The sequence below is a fragment of the Myotis brandtii genome, unplaced genomic scaffold (genome assembly GCF_000412655.1).
Source record: "Myotis brandtii unplaced genomic scaffold, ASM41265v1 scaffold314, whole genome shotgun sequence".
Taxonomy (NCBI): domain Eukaryota; kingdom Metazoa; phylum Chordata; class Mammalia; order Chiroptera; family Vespertilionidae; genus Myotis; species Myotis brandtii.
In genome coordinates, this window is record NW_005362033.1 from 596,105 (window position 1) to 613,616 (window position 17,512).

Here is a 17,512-nt window from a genome sequence, read left to right on the forward strand (position 1 = left end):
CTCTCTCTCTCTCTCATTCTCTCTCTCTCTCTCTCTCTCTCTCTCTCCTGGAGGCTGCATTCATAAGATACCGCAGCATTTTCTCTCTCTCTCTCTCGCTCCTGGAGGCTGCATTCATAAGACACCAAAGCATTCTCTCTCTCTCTCTCTCACACACACACACACGTGTGCGCGCATTGTGGGGGGGGTGGGAGGGGGGGAGGCCTGCAACCAGGAAAAATTCTCTGAAATTCTCGGTGCTGGAGCCTAAGTTGGAAACTGTTCATCCCCATAACACTCTTTGGTTCATGTATCTCCTGATTCACTGTGTGCCTTCCTCCTCCAACCCTGAAGGTTAGAAACTTGCTGGTTTTCATTTTAAAAGAAAGAGGACATGGTTCCAGTGTGTGGAGCTGGCCCTGTGATGCCCCACACTTTGCTGCCCTCGCCTCAGGCTTCAGAGCCTACGCCTGTCTGAGAACCTGTCACTGACACTTCTCAGACAGTTTGAATGACTCCTCAAGTATATTTCTTGCATCGGAGGTCACGTTCTGTGACCCTGGTGCCTGCAGTGTGCCCTCTGGTGGCTGGGGCAGCTATGGCCATGCCAAATTTTTTTTTTTTAAGCGAAGTCTTTTTTTATATATATATATATTTTATTGATTTTTTACAGAGAGGAAGAGAGAAGGATAGAGAGTTAGAAACATCGATCAGCTGCCTTCTGCACACTCCCTACTGGGGATGTGCCTGCAACGAAGGTACATGCCCTTGACTGGAATCGAACCTGGGACCTTGCAGTCCGCAGGCCAACTCTCTATCCAATGAGCCAAACCAGTTAGGGCCCAAATCTTTTTTTTAAAGACACTGTACCTCTTTGAACCAGAAGAAAGGAAAGGAACCCAAAGTAACTTTTTTCTTTAGTTCTTTCCCATATTTGTTGGCATTGTTTGTTCACTTATTTATTAAACAACAGGGTAGTCCGTTGTTCCTGAGTTGGTAAGGCCAGGAGTTGGTGAGTGGGACAGGCTGTCGGTGTCCTGTGCGCGAGCACATCCTGTGTGCAGACCTGCAGGAGGCACTCCGTCCTTGTGGCTGCGCCCATGGCAGCTCTGCAGCTGCCCCAGCTCTCTCCCGCTGAGGAGCAGAGGCCAACACTGATCCCTCAAGGATGCCCAGAGCAAAGCAAGAGAGGCACCTGGCTCCATCTAGCTCCCTCCCCTTGGAGGCTGCTGCGTGGCCTCCAAGGGCCGGTGGCCTCAGGTCAGGGCCTCTCACAGCCACAGGCACTCACCTGCTCACCCTGTCCCAGCCAGCCCTGGTGCTCAACTGGGGCCTGCCCCTATGCCTCAGACTGAGGATCTGGCTGGGATGTCAGCTTTGGGATCTCAGGCAGGGCCGGGTGGCTCAGTTGGTTGGAGCGTTGTCCTATGCACCAAAAGGGTGCAGGTTTGGTTCCCGGTCAGGGCACATGCCTAGGTTGCTGTTCAGTCCCCCATCAGGGTGTGTACGGAGGCAACAGATGGACGTTTCTCTCTCATATCAATGTTCCTCCCCCCTTCTCTCTCTCTAAAATATCAACAAAGACATATCCTCGGGTGAGGATTGAAAAAGAGTGCATCTCCTAGGCTGGCACTGAGAACCTGGCATTGCACGTTTCTCTCCGACACCGGCTCGGCGTCCTGCGGGGCTGGGTGCCCAGGGACCAGGCGTTTTGTCTCTGGCTAGGGTTTACTTTCTTTCGCGTGAGTGGAGTACTTTGTCCCCCCCGATTTGTTTTCAGCCTTTGCGCTTATTTGATGTGGGCTTCTATCGTTTGAGGAAAATAAGGATTTTCAGTGCTACCAGGCTAAGTCCCAAGGACGTATTAGAAACAGATACAAACGTGAGAGGTGCTGGGGGGGTAGGCTCCTGTGTCTGGAGGAGCTGTGGGGCTTCCTCTGTGGGAGAGACTGGCGGTCCTGGCGTGGCTGCTGCTTCCAGTGTTCCACGTCACCCTAACGTCCTGCACGCCTGCTCCCCTCAGCTCAGGGCGTCAGAAGGTCTGTGCTGGAGAACTTTCCTTCCGGTGCGCTTTGGTGTTCCACGGGAAGCTTGCAGGTCCTGCCGCTTGGAAGCACTTTGTTTTTCCCTCGTTAGCTGCCGGGACAGGTGGCCCAGGAGGTGGTGGTGGCCCTTCTCTTCCTGGGAGCCTCTTTCACTGGGTCCTTTCTCTTTGGTCCCATTTACCCTCAGGTGTTCCCTAGAGCCCCCCACTGGCCCTCGCAGGCCCAGGTGGCTTCCTATGTGCTTTTTGCTCCCTGGCCCCTGTCCAGGCTGCGGATCTCGGGGGTTCATCCAAAGAGCCTGGAGAGCCGGCCTCAACCTGCTGTGACTGATGCCTCTCCTACCCGGGAGGTTTATTCCTCTTCAGGAATCTTTGCTTTGGGGCAAATTGGGAAAAGGCCTGGACTCGCTGCTGGGCATGCAGAAGTGCCCTTGAGTGGGCCACTGCATGGGGTGGGGAGTGGGTGCACCTGGGACATCTATCTGGTGTGTCCGCAGGTCCTTTCGGGCCTGTCACTGGCTCATCTGTCATACCAGCCACGGGGGTTCCTGAGGCACAGACCTGACCATGTTGCTTCCCTGCTTATAGAAAACGCTTGATCCCTTCAAGGGACACAGCGGGTCTCCTTCCTTCTGTCCCCACTACCCAGTGCATGCATGCCACAGGGGCCGCCTCCCTGCGGAAGGGTTTGGATAGCGGCTGTGCCTGGCGCAGCAGGAGGGCTCGCAGCCTTGGCTCTAAGCAGGGCAGTGCTCCAAGCTTCGTCATCCCAGGTGCTCCCCCAGCATCTCCTCAGTTGGGCCTCAAAGTACCCTCCTGCTGGACTCCTCTAGGCTGCTGAGGTGGCTTCTCTCCCATCCCCACTCAGAACTCAGTCTGGGTTCCCTGCGAGGAAATGAGGACTCTGCTTTCTCCGCTCCCCGAGGGAGCTGCCGCAGAGGTGGAAAGGTCATGTGGGGGCGTGGAGCGGGCCTCTGCTGGGGCCCCACGGGAGCCACCCCTGACAGGCTGTTTGCCCCCTGCCCAGCTCCTTGCCGGAGGAGAAAAGCCGAATCAGCTCCTCCTTCGAGACCTGCCCAAGGCCAAGTGAGAAGCCGGAGGTGGAGCCCAGGGAGCCAGACCCTGAGCCGAAGAGGAGCCGAGCTCGCGAGCGCAGGCGGGAGGGGCGCTCCAAGACCTTCGACTGGGCTGAGTTCCGCCCCCTGCAGCAGGCCCTGGCTCAGGAGAGGGCGGGCGCAGGGCTGCCCAGCAGTCTCTCTGAGGCCGGGCCGGGGGAGCTGGAGCGGGAGCGGGCGCGCAGGCGGGAAGAGCGCCGTAAGCGCTTCGGGATGCTCGACACAGTGGACGGGCCAGCCACTGATGACACGTCCTTGCGGATGGAGGTGGATCGGAGCCCGGGGCTACCTGTGACCCCCGACCTCAAGACACAGAATGTCCATGTGGAGATCGAGCAGCGGTGGCATCAGGTGGAGACCACCCCTCTCCGGGAAGAAAAGCAGGTGCCCATTGCCCCTCTGCACCTGTCCTCTGAGGACAGAAGTGACCGGCTCTCTACTCATGAGCTGACCTCCCTGCTGGAGAAGGAGGTAACGACCAGGGCGGCCACAGGTGGGCGGGTTCCACACAGCGCCCCTTCCTGAGCACCCACCCCTGTGCCCAGCAGCAGCCTGAGTGGTTCAGCTGCATGACCGAGGGAGATGTGGTCTCCCCTCCAGGGCTTGCAGACCGTTCAGGAAGATAGACCCATGGATGGACAGGTTCTTAGAGTCCAGGGTAGTCACTGAGAGGTACAGGGAGTGCAGGCTCATGCAGGGTGGCGGGGGCACCAGCGCTTTCTAGGACAGAGTAGTTTGCCATGTGGCAGGGGCACTGCCATTAGAGTCAGAGTGGCCAGAGAAGAGGCTGGCAGGGTTTCAGGGCCCCGTTTCCAGCATGAACTCGAGATCTTCAGGGGAGAGGAACATAAGCAGAGTTAGGTTTGATCTGCACTAGGCGACCCTGGGTGGAGCAGGCCAAAGCTGGAGGCAGAGAAGAGTCCCACTGCTGCCCAGCAGCCTGGTGACTGCCGGGGACCTGAGGAGGTGCAGGCCACCACAGGAGGCAGGTGGGTGCCTGGGTGAGCTGTGCACTCATTCGGCAAGGACTGCACTGTGGAGACTTTTGCAGAGCAAGTCCCTCTGGGCACCCAGGTACAGGATGAGTGCCAGCCCTGCATTTGCGGCATAATACGTTTCTTCATGAACATGTGTCCAGAAATCAGATCTGGGGAACTTCTGCAGTGGATTTATAAATCTGAACAGGAAGTTCCTGACCAAGGAGGTACAGCCTTACAGTGTCATGTTTCCAATGTGTTCTTTTACAGAAGTAGCTAATTACAGTTACAGATTTGTCACTTTGGCCTACCTTCACTTTCCTTATTTTTCCTAGTCTATTAAATTCATGAGGCTGACGTTTATCACTATCATGAACACTTTGAGTTTATTTCCATTTTCTATGCCTATTAATAGGATAATAAAGGCAAGATGCAATAAATAACAGTTCAAACTCAGATTGCTATAAGCTAAAATAGGCCCCACACGGGACTGTAAGCTTGTTTTAAACAGCAATGTCTGAACGTCAAGGGAGAACGTCAATGCCTCTCACATAGCCCGGCAGCACCCTGCCTGTCTCCCAGCTCCACAGCCTCGGGGGCAGGGCAGGCAGAGTGGCCCACATGGCCCAGCACCCAGTTAGGCTCCTAGGGAATATTTGGGGAAGAAGTGACTGGATGGATGACTGAATTCAAAGCCACTGAAAGCAAGAAGAGTTTGAAGTAGCTCGCTTGCCTTCCACATCTCATAGGACCCTCTTCGCAAACAGGAGGTTATGTAGGGTCCATTGGATAAAAGTGGGACTTGCAGTGGAAGCCAAGGCAGGGGCTGGAGTAGGGCTCGCCCCCCAGGGCAGCCAGCCGGGCTGTGGCCGTGCTGAGGAAACAGAAAGGACGAGGGCGGTGCCTCCTAGTGCAGGCACAGAGCCACATTTCCTGCTGGGTCTGCAAATGGGGACCTTGAGCAGGGGTGGATGTTATGTGGGCATTCGTGGTGGCCGGTCTGCCGTGTTATGTATGTGTATTTACGGTCTGAGCAGGAGCCTTCAGTTTCAGATGCTGCAGTTTAGGGCAGATCAGCTTATCCCTGACCTATGGGCACGTGGAGGGCCAGGGGGGAGTCCATGTGCCAGCTCAGCTGGTGTCAGAAATGCCCCCGGGGCCTCTACTGTGCTGCTGATGGTTTGTTACCATCATTTTGCTTTAAAATGTGTGTCTTTTTGTCAACAGTTGGAGCAGAGCCAGAAGGAGGCCTCAGACCTTTTGGAGCAGAACCGGCTCCTTCAGGACCAGCTGAGGGTGGCTCTGGGCCGGGAGCAGAGTGCCCGGGAGGGCTATGTGCTGCAGGTAGGGCTGAGGGGCTGCGGGCGCTCAAGATGCTCTTGGGAACTTGAGTGCAAGGGCCCTGGCAGGCTAGAAATGCGCACACCGGCCTGAGCAGGGCAGCCCTCCCAGTGCCGCCTCGGCTGCTCTGCCACAGGACCGCGGCTCTAGTGCACTGGGCCATGTGTATTTCCCTCCTGGTATTACATTTTGGAGAATCTGCCTGAAACTTCTGTGTCTAAGGTTTTTTCTTTGTTTTTTTAATAAAATAGTTTTGGTGGTTTTTCCTTTGGGCTCTCAAAGTAATCCAATATATTTGTTATAAATACTATATATTTGCATGTCATTTCTAATAGTTTTTGCAAAAGCAGTATTTGGCCTGTTTTGATTACAGATTGAAGAAATTGAGTGACATAGCCACCAAGTGCCTCATTAAGACCAAGTTAGTGGCAGAGCTAGCTCTGGATCACCTGTCCTGCCTTTGTACCACATCTGCAGGCAGACCTGGGCTATTACCACTCGCCCAGTGGACCCATTCCTTTCTTCCTACCTAGACTGAAGTTTCAGGGGGAAACATGGCCACCCAGCCCTGAGCCAGCCCACACCGCCAGGCTAGAAGGGGAGAGGAGGCCCCGAGCTTGGGTCCTAAGCTGAGAGCCCACACCCAGTGTCCAGGACCAGAGGTCTCTGGGCCACAGCCCTGGTCAGCAGGCAGAGTCACAGAGAGCAGCGGGCACTACTGAGGGTGCCTCACTTGGCAGTAGGTAGGTCAGCTGGGCAGGGTGGGCTGGTGTGTGCTCTGTCGAGAGGCCCTGTTCTGGTCTGGGGCACAAAACAACATACTCCCTGCCCCCCGGAGTGATGTGCTGGTGGGGAGAGACGACTGACAAATGAGTACTGGGAAACGCAAAATGGGCAACGGAATGGGCTGTCTGCCAAGGCCAAGGACTGGCTGCAAGCGCAGGCCCTGACACTGACCAGCAGATGCCAGTGTCCCCTCCCCACCACACTAGCCTCTGCTGTGTGGACGTAGACCTTGTCCCCGAGGCCCTTCCAGCTCTCAGTGACTGTGCCAACATTTCCAGATCACCATGCCTTGCCCGCCTCAGTCCCGGTCCTCCAGGGCAGCACGTGAACCTTCTGGGCAGAGCCTGCCTTCCTGCCTCTGTCCGTACTGCCCTGGTTGCATGTTCCCTCTGCCTTCTCTTCCTCTCATTTCTCTTTTCCCTCAGCTTTAGTTGTGGCCCTGGGCGCCCTGTGTGCCCTGCACCCTCCTCCCCAGCCCTTTCAGCTGTACTTATTGCTGTGCCCAGTTCAGACTCTCGGGCACCAGGAGCTGGTGATGGTGGGCGTTCTTCTTTTGTGCACAGCGCACTCAGGGCATTCTGATCATTCATGCAGAACCTCCAAATTTGGAGAGCATCTTTTTAAACCTGGGTTGGGCCCCTATCCTACACAGATTCCCTTTACTTCATCAGGCGGTAAAGATAGTAGCAGCAGGTTGTGCACATTGCTAACCTAAGAACCTACCTCTGTGTCTAACTTGGATGATTGCATGAGCCTGCACCCAAGTCCCTGTCAGTCGGCACTGGGCAGAGCTGGCTTCTGAATACCTTCCCACAAAGTCTAATAGCGGGTTGCTCTTACCCTCCCTTTGTGCTTTGGGAAAGAACAGGGCCTTAGGGATTGAGGGTCAGAAGGAGTTTGCCTGGGATGGGCGCTGCGCTGCTTGTTCTGGGAGGAGGAGCTTGCATGGTTTGGACTTGCTGTGGAGTATAACCAGTAACGGAACTGAGTGTCACATCTGTGGCTTCCCCGCCGCCTGAAAGGGGCCACAGGCAGGTCAGGTTCTCAGGCTGGGCTGTTCTCACGTCTCTTCATGTTTCCCCTGATTATTAGTCTGTCTGTCCTGCATGCCTTTCTGTTTGGGGAGTTTGTTCCATTTGTGTTCTGTTTTGTTTTGTGCTGCGTCACTTATTTTGACTTCCATGAAGGTGTGTTTTGTTGGTATCATATCTTACTCCATGGGTTTCGCTTCCCCTCGTTTTGTCTTCTTACAGGTAGAGACTTGTTCCTCCTGTCACTGAGGACGAGCTCCACTTCCGAAAGGAAAGTGCTCGGTGTCGCCTGCTGCCTCCTTCCTTCTCTCCTGTCCTAGAAGGAAGGGGCCTCTCCCGCACCCTCACCCTCACCCTGTGCTTTTCCAAGGTTTATTGTCTAGAGCTGTGGACCTTTTGTTTTGTAAAACAAACAGATGCCATGCTCTGCTCCCCCTCCTCCCACCCGTCTCGTCTTCAGTCTCTGTTTGCTTACCCGTATGTTCCATCATTCAGTTGTGTTTGGTTTACTTCTCCTAGAAGCCATTCGGTTAGAGTTGTTTTGATGTTGTTATCCATGTTTTCTGTTTACCTGGAAGCAGCACTTATCAAAATAATTAAGATGATTTGTTGGATTGCTTATTTAATGAAAAAAATTGTGCAAAGGATAAAAGGCAAACCCACCAAGGAGCTTTTCTGTGACTGACCCTGGCCAGAGGTGTGACACTCAGAACTAGGAAGCCCGAGTGTTACTAACCAGTGTTTAATCGGTTTTTTTAAGACTGAAGTGGCCACCTCCCCATCTGGTGCCTGGCAGAGGCTCCACAGAGTCAATCAAGATCTGCAAAGAGAGCTGGAGGTCCAGTGCCGGCGCCAGGGGCTGACTACGCAGCAGACCCAGGCCCTAAAGTGCAGCTACGGGGAGGCTGAGGATGCAGTCCGGCACCATGAGGCCGAAATCCGCAGCCTCCAGGCGAGGCTCAGCACCGCGGCCGCCGAGCTCACCTTCAAGGAACAGGCACTGGCCCAGCTCAAGGGGGACCTGAAACTGGAGAAGGACAAGGCCCGTGAGCACTTGGAGGAGTGGCAGCACAGCAAGGCCGTGCTGAGCGGTCAGCTTCAGGCCAGTGAGCAGAAGCTCAAGAGCGCAGAGGCCCTGCTGCTGGAGAAGACGCGGGAGCTGCGGGACCTGGAGACGCAGCAGGCGCTGCAGAGAGACCGGCAGAAGGAGGTGCAAAGGCTGCAGGAGCGCATCGCAGACCTCAGCCAGCAGCTCAGTGCTAGCGAGCAGGCCCAGCGGCTGATGGAGGAGAAGCTGCAGAGGAACTACGAGCTGCTGCTGGAGAGCTGTGAGAAGGAAAAGCAGGCATTGCTGCAGAACCTGAAGGAGGTGGAGGACAAGGCCAGTGCCTACGAGGACCAGCTCCAGGACCACGAGCAGCAGGTGGAGGCCCTCCAGAGGGAAAAGTTAAGCGCCAGGTCTGAGGGCAGCCAGGCGGTGCGCCAGCTGGAGGAGCAGCTGCAGGTGAAGGAGGCCAGCCTCCAGACGCTGGCCCAGCACGTCCAGAGCCTCAGGGATGAGCGGGACCTGGTCCGGCAGCGGTTCCAGGAGCTGACGGAGCGTGTCGCCCTGTCTGATGGGGATGTTGCGGAGCTTCAGCAGAAGCTGCAGGGCAGGGAGGCCGACTACCAGAGCCTGGAGCATGCCTACCAGAGGGTGGCCAGCCAGCTCCAGGGCATGCACACCCTGCTGAGAGAGAGGGAGGAGGAGCTGAGGCACATCAAGGACGCGCATGAGAAAGTTCTGGAAAAGAAAGATCAGGCCCTCAATGAGGCTTTGGTTAAAATGGTTGCCTTGGGGAGCAGCTTAGAGGAAACAGAAATGAAGCTCCAGACAAAGGAAGAGATTTTAAGGAAATTTACCAAGGCATCTTCAGAGGAAGTGGAGGAGCCGCAGAGCTCCCTGGGAGAAGCAGAGGATGGCTTTGCGCTTTCGGGCCTGCAGCTCCCAGCCTCAGGCACATCCCCAGGCTGCCCACACTTGAGGCTTGAGGATGAGGACCCAGGAGCTGCCCTTAAGGAGAAACATGGGCACAGCAGCCCCACGAGAGAAGTGAGCATGATGCCCCCGAAGTCAGAAGTGCCTGAGAAGGAGGGGCACTCGCGGAACACAGCAAAATGTGAGCAGTGTGTACCCGGCATTAAAAGGCAAAGAATCCGGTTCTCCACAATCCAGTGCCAGAAATACACCCACCCCGATGGGTCCGAGAAGACCTGGACCAGCAGCACGTCTTCCGACACCAGTCAGGACCGGTCACCCTCCGAGGAGAGCATGTCGTCAGAGGCCACCCTCAGCTCTGTCCCTGCAACCAGCGACTCTGATACCTACCTCTCCATAATACACTCCCTGGAGACCAAGCTCTACATCACAGAAGAGAAGCTCAAAGATGTGACGGTGAAGCTGGAGAGCCAGCAGGGCCAGAGCCAGGAGGCCCTGCTCACATTGCACCACCAGTGGGCTGGCACTGAGGCCCGGCTCCGCGAGCAGCTCCGCGCCAGCCTGCTCCAGGTTGGCACGCTGGCCTCCCAGTTGGAGCAGGAGAAACAGGCCAGGGCGAAGATCATTGAAAATCACGTAGGGGAGCTTGGCAATTTCCAGGTAAAAAACACGCAGGCCCTTGCTTGCTTAGAAAATTGCCGAGAACAGCTACGGTCTCTGCCAAGGTCTGGCCAGGAGGAAGCCCCGGGGGCAGGAGCAGGCCCCCTGGCCAGCGTGGAGAGCGTGCTAGTAAGCGCCATCCAAGCTCTGCGTCACTGGCCAGCCCCTGCAGACAGCAGGTCCCAAACTCCGCTGGAAGAAGAGAGCTTCCTGGAGAGAGGGAAGGAGACTCTGCAGCAGCCATCTCCGCAGCCGGAGCTGACCGAGCAGGAGCAGCTGAAGCTTCTTGCTGATCAAATAGCTCTGGAAGCCTCTCTGATAAACCACATAGCAGACTCTTTAAAAAACACAACGTCAGATATCTCGCACGTTCTCGATGAGGTTTCTCAGTCAGGAAAGTTGCCCCTGGAGTCTGGGAGTGCAGTCTGTCTGGGGGCCCCAGCAGACACCTGGGCTAAGAAGGTGCTGGTGGATGGTGAATTCTGGAGCCAGGTTGAGTCCCTGAGTAAGCACCTGGGGACAGTGGGGGGAGAGGCAGCCAGTGCATCAGGAGGTGGGCAGCAGAGCATCCCACCAGCCCTGGTCCCCACCCTGGCAGACGCCACGTGGGTCAGGGCGGAGCTTAGCTTTGCTGTGCAGTCAGTGAGGGAGTCATTCCAGCGTCGGTTGCAGAGCATTCGGGAGACTCTCCGGGGGACCCAGGCAGCCCTGCGGCAGCATAAGCACGCACTGGAAGAAATCCTGGGAGCATACCGAACCCCTGACTTTGAGAGGGTGATGCAGCAGGTCGCAGAGGCCCTCAAGCTCCCAGCAGGCACTGCAGAAGGTGTCCAGGCTCCCTGGGACTTGAGCCCATTAAGAGAAGAACTGAGTCATCAAGACACAGCTGGCTTCCAGGAGCCCTTCCACTTCTCCGACCAGAACTCTGGGGCCTTCGTTGGGATTCAGGAAGAACTCGCCCTGCAGCTTAAAGATAAAGCCCGCCTCTTAGGAGAGATATCTGCCTCTTTAACTTCTCTTCCCCCTGTGGAATCCATAAGAGATTGTCAGAAGCTTCTTCAGGTGTCCCGGAATCTCTCCTGTAACACTTATTTGGGAGGCCTTGGTCAGTATTCTTCATTATTAGTTAAAGATGCAATTATTCAGGCTCAGGTGTGTTATGCAGCCTGCAAAATTCGGCTGGAGTATGAAAAAGAGCTTCAGTGCTACAAGGAGTCCTGGCAGAGCAGGGGGGCCTCCTGCCAGGAGCACGAGCAAGCTGTCGGAGCCCTGAGGGAGGAGTACAAGGAACTTCTCCGGAAGCAGAAGAGTGAGTACCTGGAAGTGATTGCCATCATTCAAAGGGAAAATGCAGAGCTCAAGGCCCAGGTCACCCAGCTAGACCAGCAGCAGAGGTATCTGGAGGAAGTGGAGAGCAAGCACAACGAGAACATGTTTGCCCTGCAAGGGAGGTACGAGGAGGAGATCCGGTGTGTGGTGGAGCAGTTGAACAGAGCCGAGAATACACTGCAGGCTGAGCACAGCCGAGTCCTGAGCCAGCTGGACGCCTCAGTCAGAGACAGGCAGGACATGGAGAGGCACCATGTGGAGCAGATGCAGACCCTGGAGGACAAGTTCCAGCTCAAAGTCAAAGAGCTACAGACCATCCACGAGGAAGAGCTAAGGACCTTGCAGGAGCACTACTCCCAGAACCTACAGTGCCTGCAGGAGACCCTCTGCCACTATCAGGGGCAGCCGCCGGAAGCCTTGCTGGCCAGCAGCCCCCACCAGCCCCCTTCCTCCAGCTGGCCAGCTGGCCAGCCCAGGGATGGTCTGCAAGTAGCCACTGGGGAGGCCGACTCCATGGTGGGGCTGAGGGAGCGCATCCAGGAGCTGGAGGCTCAGATGGACATCATGCGGGAGGAGCTGGAGCACAAGGACCTGGAGGGTGACACGGCCACGCTGCGAGAGAAGTACCAGAAAGACTTTGAGAACCTTAAGGTTTCGAAGCATCGTTTAATTTGCAAAGCAGTCGAGGGGCAGGCACTCTCCTGCTAGTTGAGAGTCAGTGTGGGATTCTCAGGGTGGAGCTGGGAGACAGTTCTTGGCCCTGAGTTCCTGTATAAGCAGAATTTATTCAACATTTTGTTCCTTCCTCAACTCCTTGCTCACGATGGCGTGGCCTCAGAGCAGGGCCTTGGTTAGGGTCTAGCATCCTGTTCCACATCCCCCACCAGGAAAGAGGACTAGCGGAACAGGATCGCTGGCGAGAGGGAGTGTAGTCTCCCATGCCTTCCCGCCTGCTTCTCACAGCCCCTCACCGCCTCGCCTGCTTCCCACCCCAACAGCCCACCTGTGGCTGGTGCAAACTACACTGAAGAAAAGCCTGGGATAGATGGGCCAGAGGCACGCTTGGAGGGATGTCTCTTAACTGTTGTAGGAGAGCAGAGTTCGGGGAGCCTGAAAGATAGGAATATTGACAAGACAGTGCCGAGAGTCACGCTCCCATCCCAACTCTGTAGGGAACTGGTGTTTAGTGGGCACCTAGGTAAGGACTAGAGAGCACAGCTTTCAGTGCTGGTACTTCTCAGGAGCTTTGAAAAAGAACCTTTTCTTGTCACTGTCTCCCACACTCCTAACCTGTTTCTCATTATGCAGAATACCCAGGCCCTGGCACTCAAAGGTGACAATTCCAGGCCCACAGGCATTAGATTCTGTGAAGCGGTCCAGCTTCTCGCCCATCCCCTTCATAACCAGAGGCACCTGTGTGCATGCATGTGGCTGCCAGCATATCCCCTAAGCTTCTCGGCGTTATCCTCTTGGGCTGCTTGCCATCCCTTGGAGCTACACCCCACAAATGCCTACGTCCCTCACAAGCCCTTAGTCTCGGCAGGCCCGGGGTGAGGTGACACTCCCTTCCTTGCAGCGCAGAGCTGGCTACGGGCTGCAAATGCTGCTTTGCTGCTGCTGAGCAAGCTGCCACGGCTGTGCTCCCAGCAGCGCACTCCTCCAGGTCCGGCAGGAAAGCGTAAGTGTGCTCTGTGTTGGCAGCACATTCTTACCTCTGTGACAGCACAGCCACTCCCAGCAAGCCTGTGTGGTGGCCAGCAAGCACGCAGGCCAAGAGGCTGCCTTCGCTGTGCTTGTGCTGAGTCAGTCAAACATGTGGAAACCATCGTGAATCACGGGAGAGCTTCCAGGGCTCTTTCCCGGAAGTGCCCTGTGGCAGTCCGTGCCTGTGATCGCAGTGCTCAGGTGGGGCTTTCAGAGTAATTTGCACCAGCACTGTCCTAGTGCCTTCCCTACTCACGGGGCCCCGCAGCTTTTCACAGCACCCAGCAGGTCTGTGAGCAGGTACCTGGGCGCATACACAGCTCAGGCTCACAGGAGCCACAGTGAACTGCTTCCTGTCAGCTCCACCAAAGCCTCCTGCACAGTGAGGCTATCCAGCTCCCACGGCAGTCAGCTGGGCGTAGATAAGGCTTTGGCCAAAGTGGTGACATCGTACCACCAGTTAGCAAGCCATCAGAAGGGTAGCACTGCCTTGTGTGGACAACTGGCCATAGATGGTGCTGGGGCCCAGTGTCCCTTTGCCGTGACATAGCTCCATGGTATTCTCATTGACAACCTTGAGACCCACAGAAATTACAACCAAATAGCACTCTCCTGGGGACCCGGCTAATGCTACTACTTTGTGCAGATTTTTGCCCGGGTTGAGGAGATTGGGATCTGTGCCTGATGGCCACTCTACTATAGCCATAGGCTGTTGCCTTCCCTCATGATTCTGCACAGTAGTCATTGATCCCAAAGATTATTGGCTTAAAAATTAAAATGTTTATTGATTTTTTTTTTTACCAACACATGCTCTCCAGGGAAGCAGCCAATCTTTAAAGACACCTCAGAGTTTCTGTAGGAAGAATTTTGACCATTATTTAGCTACTAGAGGCCCGGTGCACAAATTTGTGCACCAGTGGGGTCCCTTGGCCTGACCTGCTGAATCAGGCCGAAACCAGCTCTCCAACATTCCCCGGGGGGTCCCGGATTGCAAAAGGGCGCAGGCCAGGCCAAGGGACCCCACCGGTGCACGATCAGGGCTGGGAGGGACTTGGGAGGTTGGTCAGCTGGAGAGGGACCGCAGGAGGGTTCCAGGGCATGTCCAGCCTGACTCGCTCAGTCCTGATTGGCCAGACCCCAACAGCAAGCTAACCTACCGGTCAGAGTGTCTGCCCCCTGGTGGTCAGTGCACATCATAGCGAACTTTGAGTGGCCTTAGCATATCATTAGCATATTACACTTTGATTGGTTGAATGGTTGACTGGACACTTAGCATATTAGGCTTTTATTATATAGGATTCTAAAGCACTCAAATCAAACTAATACTTATGAGATCTCCTGGCTCTGTGTTAACTGAGAAGCCATATGTGAACCAAAGCACCTGGGAGAGAGAAGACGATGGGTTCCGAGCACACAAGGGTCCGAGCCACAGCTCGAGGGTTCCTCCAGCGTCCTTTGGTGTGAGGTGGTGGAAGGAGACCACCGGCTGCCAGAAGGAGACTCTGGGGAAAGTAATGCCCAGTTAATGGTGAACACAGTTAAAACCATATCCCCTTTGCAGCAAATCTGCTGCAGTGAAATCCAAACTCTGATCATGAGTTTAGAAAAACTGAACTGAGGCCCTCAGGAAAGCCTCACAGTTACTGTGGGGGCTCAGACACCCGGGTGGATTTGGTTTTTGTTTTTTCTTAAATCCATGTATCTTCTTGGGAAGACAGAGCCTCCACTTGCATTTGGAATGGATCATAGCCACATTCTTCCACTTTTTAAAAATCACTGGAAGGCCTGATCCCTATTCAGAAACAGATTTTGCAAGGGATTTAGACAGAAAGTGTGACTCCGTGCACAAAACAGCTACACAGACCTCCTTACATCTGTGGGGCACACTCACCTGCCCTGTTAAGAACAACTGATAAGCCAGGCCTGGACTTCCTGGTGTAGCGTGTGGGATGGTTGGATCCCTTCTTAGGGATCCTGTGTCCTTCCCCTGCACTCCTGTGTGCCCATGTAATAAACTGCCCCAGCCTGTAACAGGTGTAGACAAGTTGGAGAGCAGTTTTTCTGTTATGTGTCCCAGTGTAGTTAGTGGAGTCACTAATTACTGCCCCTCTGTACTCCTTCAAAGGAAATAGAAGGAAGACAGGCTGGAAGGGAAGAGAGCATATAGTCTAATGTAACCCCTCGTGGACACTGCAGAGGTGTGACCAGGTGAGGGTGGCTAGCTCGTCAGTGCAGGGCCAGCCCCGTGGAGCCCTCAGCTCACAAAGTCATGACTATGACTTATTTGTGAAATGCCCAGTTTGTGACTGACACAGTGCTACTCACTGTATGAACTCAAATCAGACACAGCCAGCCTCTGCAAATTCATTCTCCTCTCTCCCTCTTGTCAGTCCGACCTGGCAGTAATTCTATCAGGGCCCAGAATTCCACTGCAGCCTCTTCCCACCCACAATACCAACTCATTCCACAGGATTCAGAACAGTCATAGAAATAAGACAATTTATAGATGTAAACACCCTTTTCTAAGTGCTATGATAGCATCAGTGAGAGTCTCCAGACAGCTGTCAGGTGGCCCCGCTGGTTCAGTGCTCGCCTTCAGAGAGCGTATTCCTCTAGAACAGGAAGCCTGAGAGCAGGCGGGCTGCCGGCTTATCAAACAGGACCCCCGACTTAGAGGTGGTGAAACAAATTGATCGAGCTCCTTTGCATCTTACAGGCCACTTGCGAACGAGGGTTTGCAGCAATGGAAGAAACGCACCAGAAGAAAATTGAAGATCTCCAGAGGCAGCACCAGCGAGAGCTGGAGAAGCTTCGAGAGGAAAAAGACCGCCTCCTGGCTGAGGAGACTGCAGCCACCATCTCAGGTGGGAGCTGGCAGGTGGTGGGTTAGCCGGAGGGCAGGACAGGTGGAAGACTCCCGGAGCTGGCGGCACAGCGCAGTTAGGACTGCTCTTCGTGCTGTCATTGGGTTAAGATTTAAGCTTCCTGATCCAAGGATATTTTATTTTATTTTTCAATTGCGGTTTACATTCCATATTAGTTTGTGTTCATTTCAGCTGTGTAGCATAGTGGTTAGACAGTCACTTTACAACGTGTTCCCCCCAGTACTTCCAGTCCCCACCTGGCACCACACGTAGTAATTACAATATTATTATTTTTTTTAAATATATTTTATTGATTCCTTACAGAGAGGAAGGGAAAGGGATAGAGAGTTAGAAACATCGATGAGAGAGAAACATCGACCAGCTGCCTCCTGCACACTCCCCACTGGGGATGTGCCCGCAACCAAGGTACATGCCCTTGACCGGAATCGAAACTGGGACCCTTCAGTCCGCAGGCCGGCGCTCTATCCACTGAGCCAAACCGACCAGGGCTGTAATTACAATATTATTGACTATATTCCCTATGCTATACCTTACATCCCCATGACTATTTTGTAACTACCAATTAGTACTTCTTAATCCCTTCACCTTTTTCACCTTGTCCCCGAACCCCCTCCCATCTGGCAACCATCAGTCTGTTCTCTATATGTATAAGCGTGTTTCTGTTTTGTTGTTCACTTAGATTCCACATATAAGTGAAATCATGGTATTTCTCTTTCTCTGACTGACTTAGTTCACTTAGCATAATACCCTCTAAGTCCATCCATGCTGTCTCAGATAGTAAGATTTCATTCTTTTTTATGACCGAGTAATGTTCCATTGTGTGTGTGTATGAATGTGTGTGTGTGTATGTATGTGTATGTGTATATGTGTGTGTGTGTGTGTGTGTGTGTGTGTGTGTGTATCTCCCAGCTTTTTAGCCAGTCATCTGTTGGTGGGCACTTGGGTTGCTTCCATATCTTAGCTATTATAAATAATGCTGCAATGAGCATAGCAGTGCACAAACTCTTTTGAATTAGTGCTTTGGGTTTCTTCAGATACATACCCAGAAGTAGAATCATTGGGTTATAAGGAAGTGCCATTTTTAATTTTTTGAGGACCCTCCGTACTGTTTTTCATAGTGACTGCACCAGTCTACATTCCCACCAACAAGACACAAGGGTTTCCTTTTCTCCGCATACTTGCCAACACTTGTTGTTTGTTGATTTACTGATGGTAGCCATTCTGACAAGTGTGAGGTGATATCTCATTGTGGTTTTAATTTGCATTTCTCTGTTGATTAGTGACTTTGAGCATGTTTTCATATATCTATTGGCCATCTTTATGTCCTCTTTGGAGAATTGTCTATTCAGGTCCTCTGACCATCTATTAATTGGATTGTTTGGTTTGGTGTGTTGAGTAGTATGAGTTCTTTATAAAATTTTGGATGTTAACCCTTTATATCATTGGCAAATATCTTCTCTTCAGTAGGTTGTCATTGCATTTTGTTGATGGTTTACTTTGCTGTGCCAAAACTTTAGTTTGATGTAGTCACATTTGTTTATTTTTCTTTTGTTTTTCTAGCCCAAGGAGATATATCAGAAAAAAATGATAAGAGGGATATCTGACATTTTACTGCCTGAAATATTACAGAATTGTAAAAATTTTGAATATTAACCCCTTATTAGATATGTCTTGGTAAATATC

General features: G+C 53.6%; 1 protein-coding gene across 1 annotated transcript in view; it reads left to right on the plus strand.

Annotated features, from left to right (window-relative positions):
- Positions 1-17,512, plus strand: part of LOC102254304 (nuclear mitotic apparatus protein 1) — a 200,685-nt gene that overhangs the window by 129,687 nt on the left and 53,486 nt on the right. The window contains exons 15-18 of the mRNA XM_014542801.1: positions 3,051-3,609; positions 5,343-5,459; positions 8,034-11,891; positions 15,661-15,808. Of these exons, the coding sequence (XP_014398287.1) occupies positions 3,051-3,609; positions 5,343-5,459; positions 8,034-11,891; positions 15,661-15,808 (4,682 nt within the window). The remainder of the gene's footprint in view (positions 1-3,050; positions 3,610-5,342; positions 5,460-8,033; positions 11,892-15,660; positions 15,809-17,512) is intronic.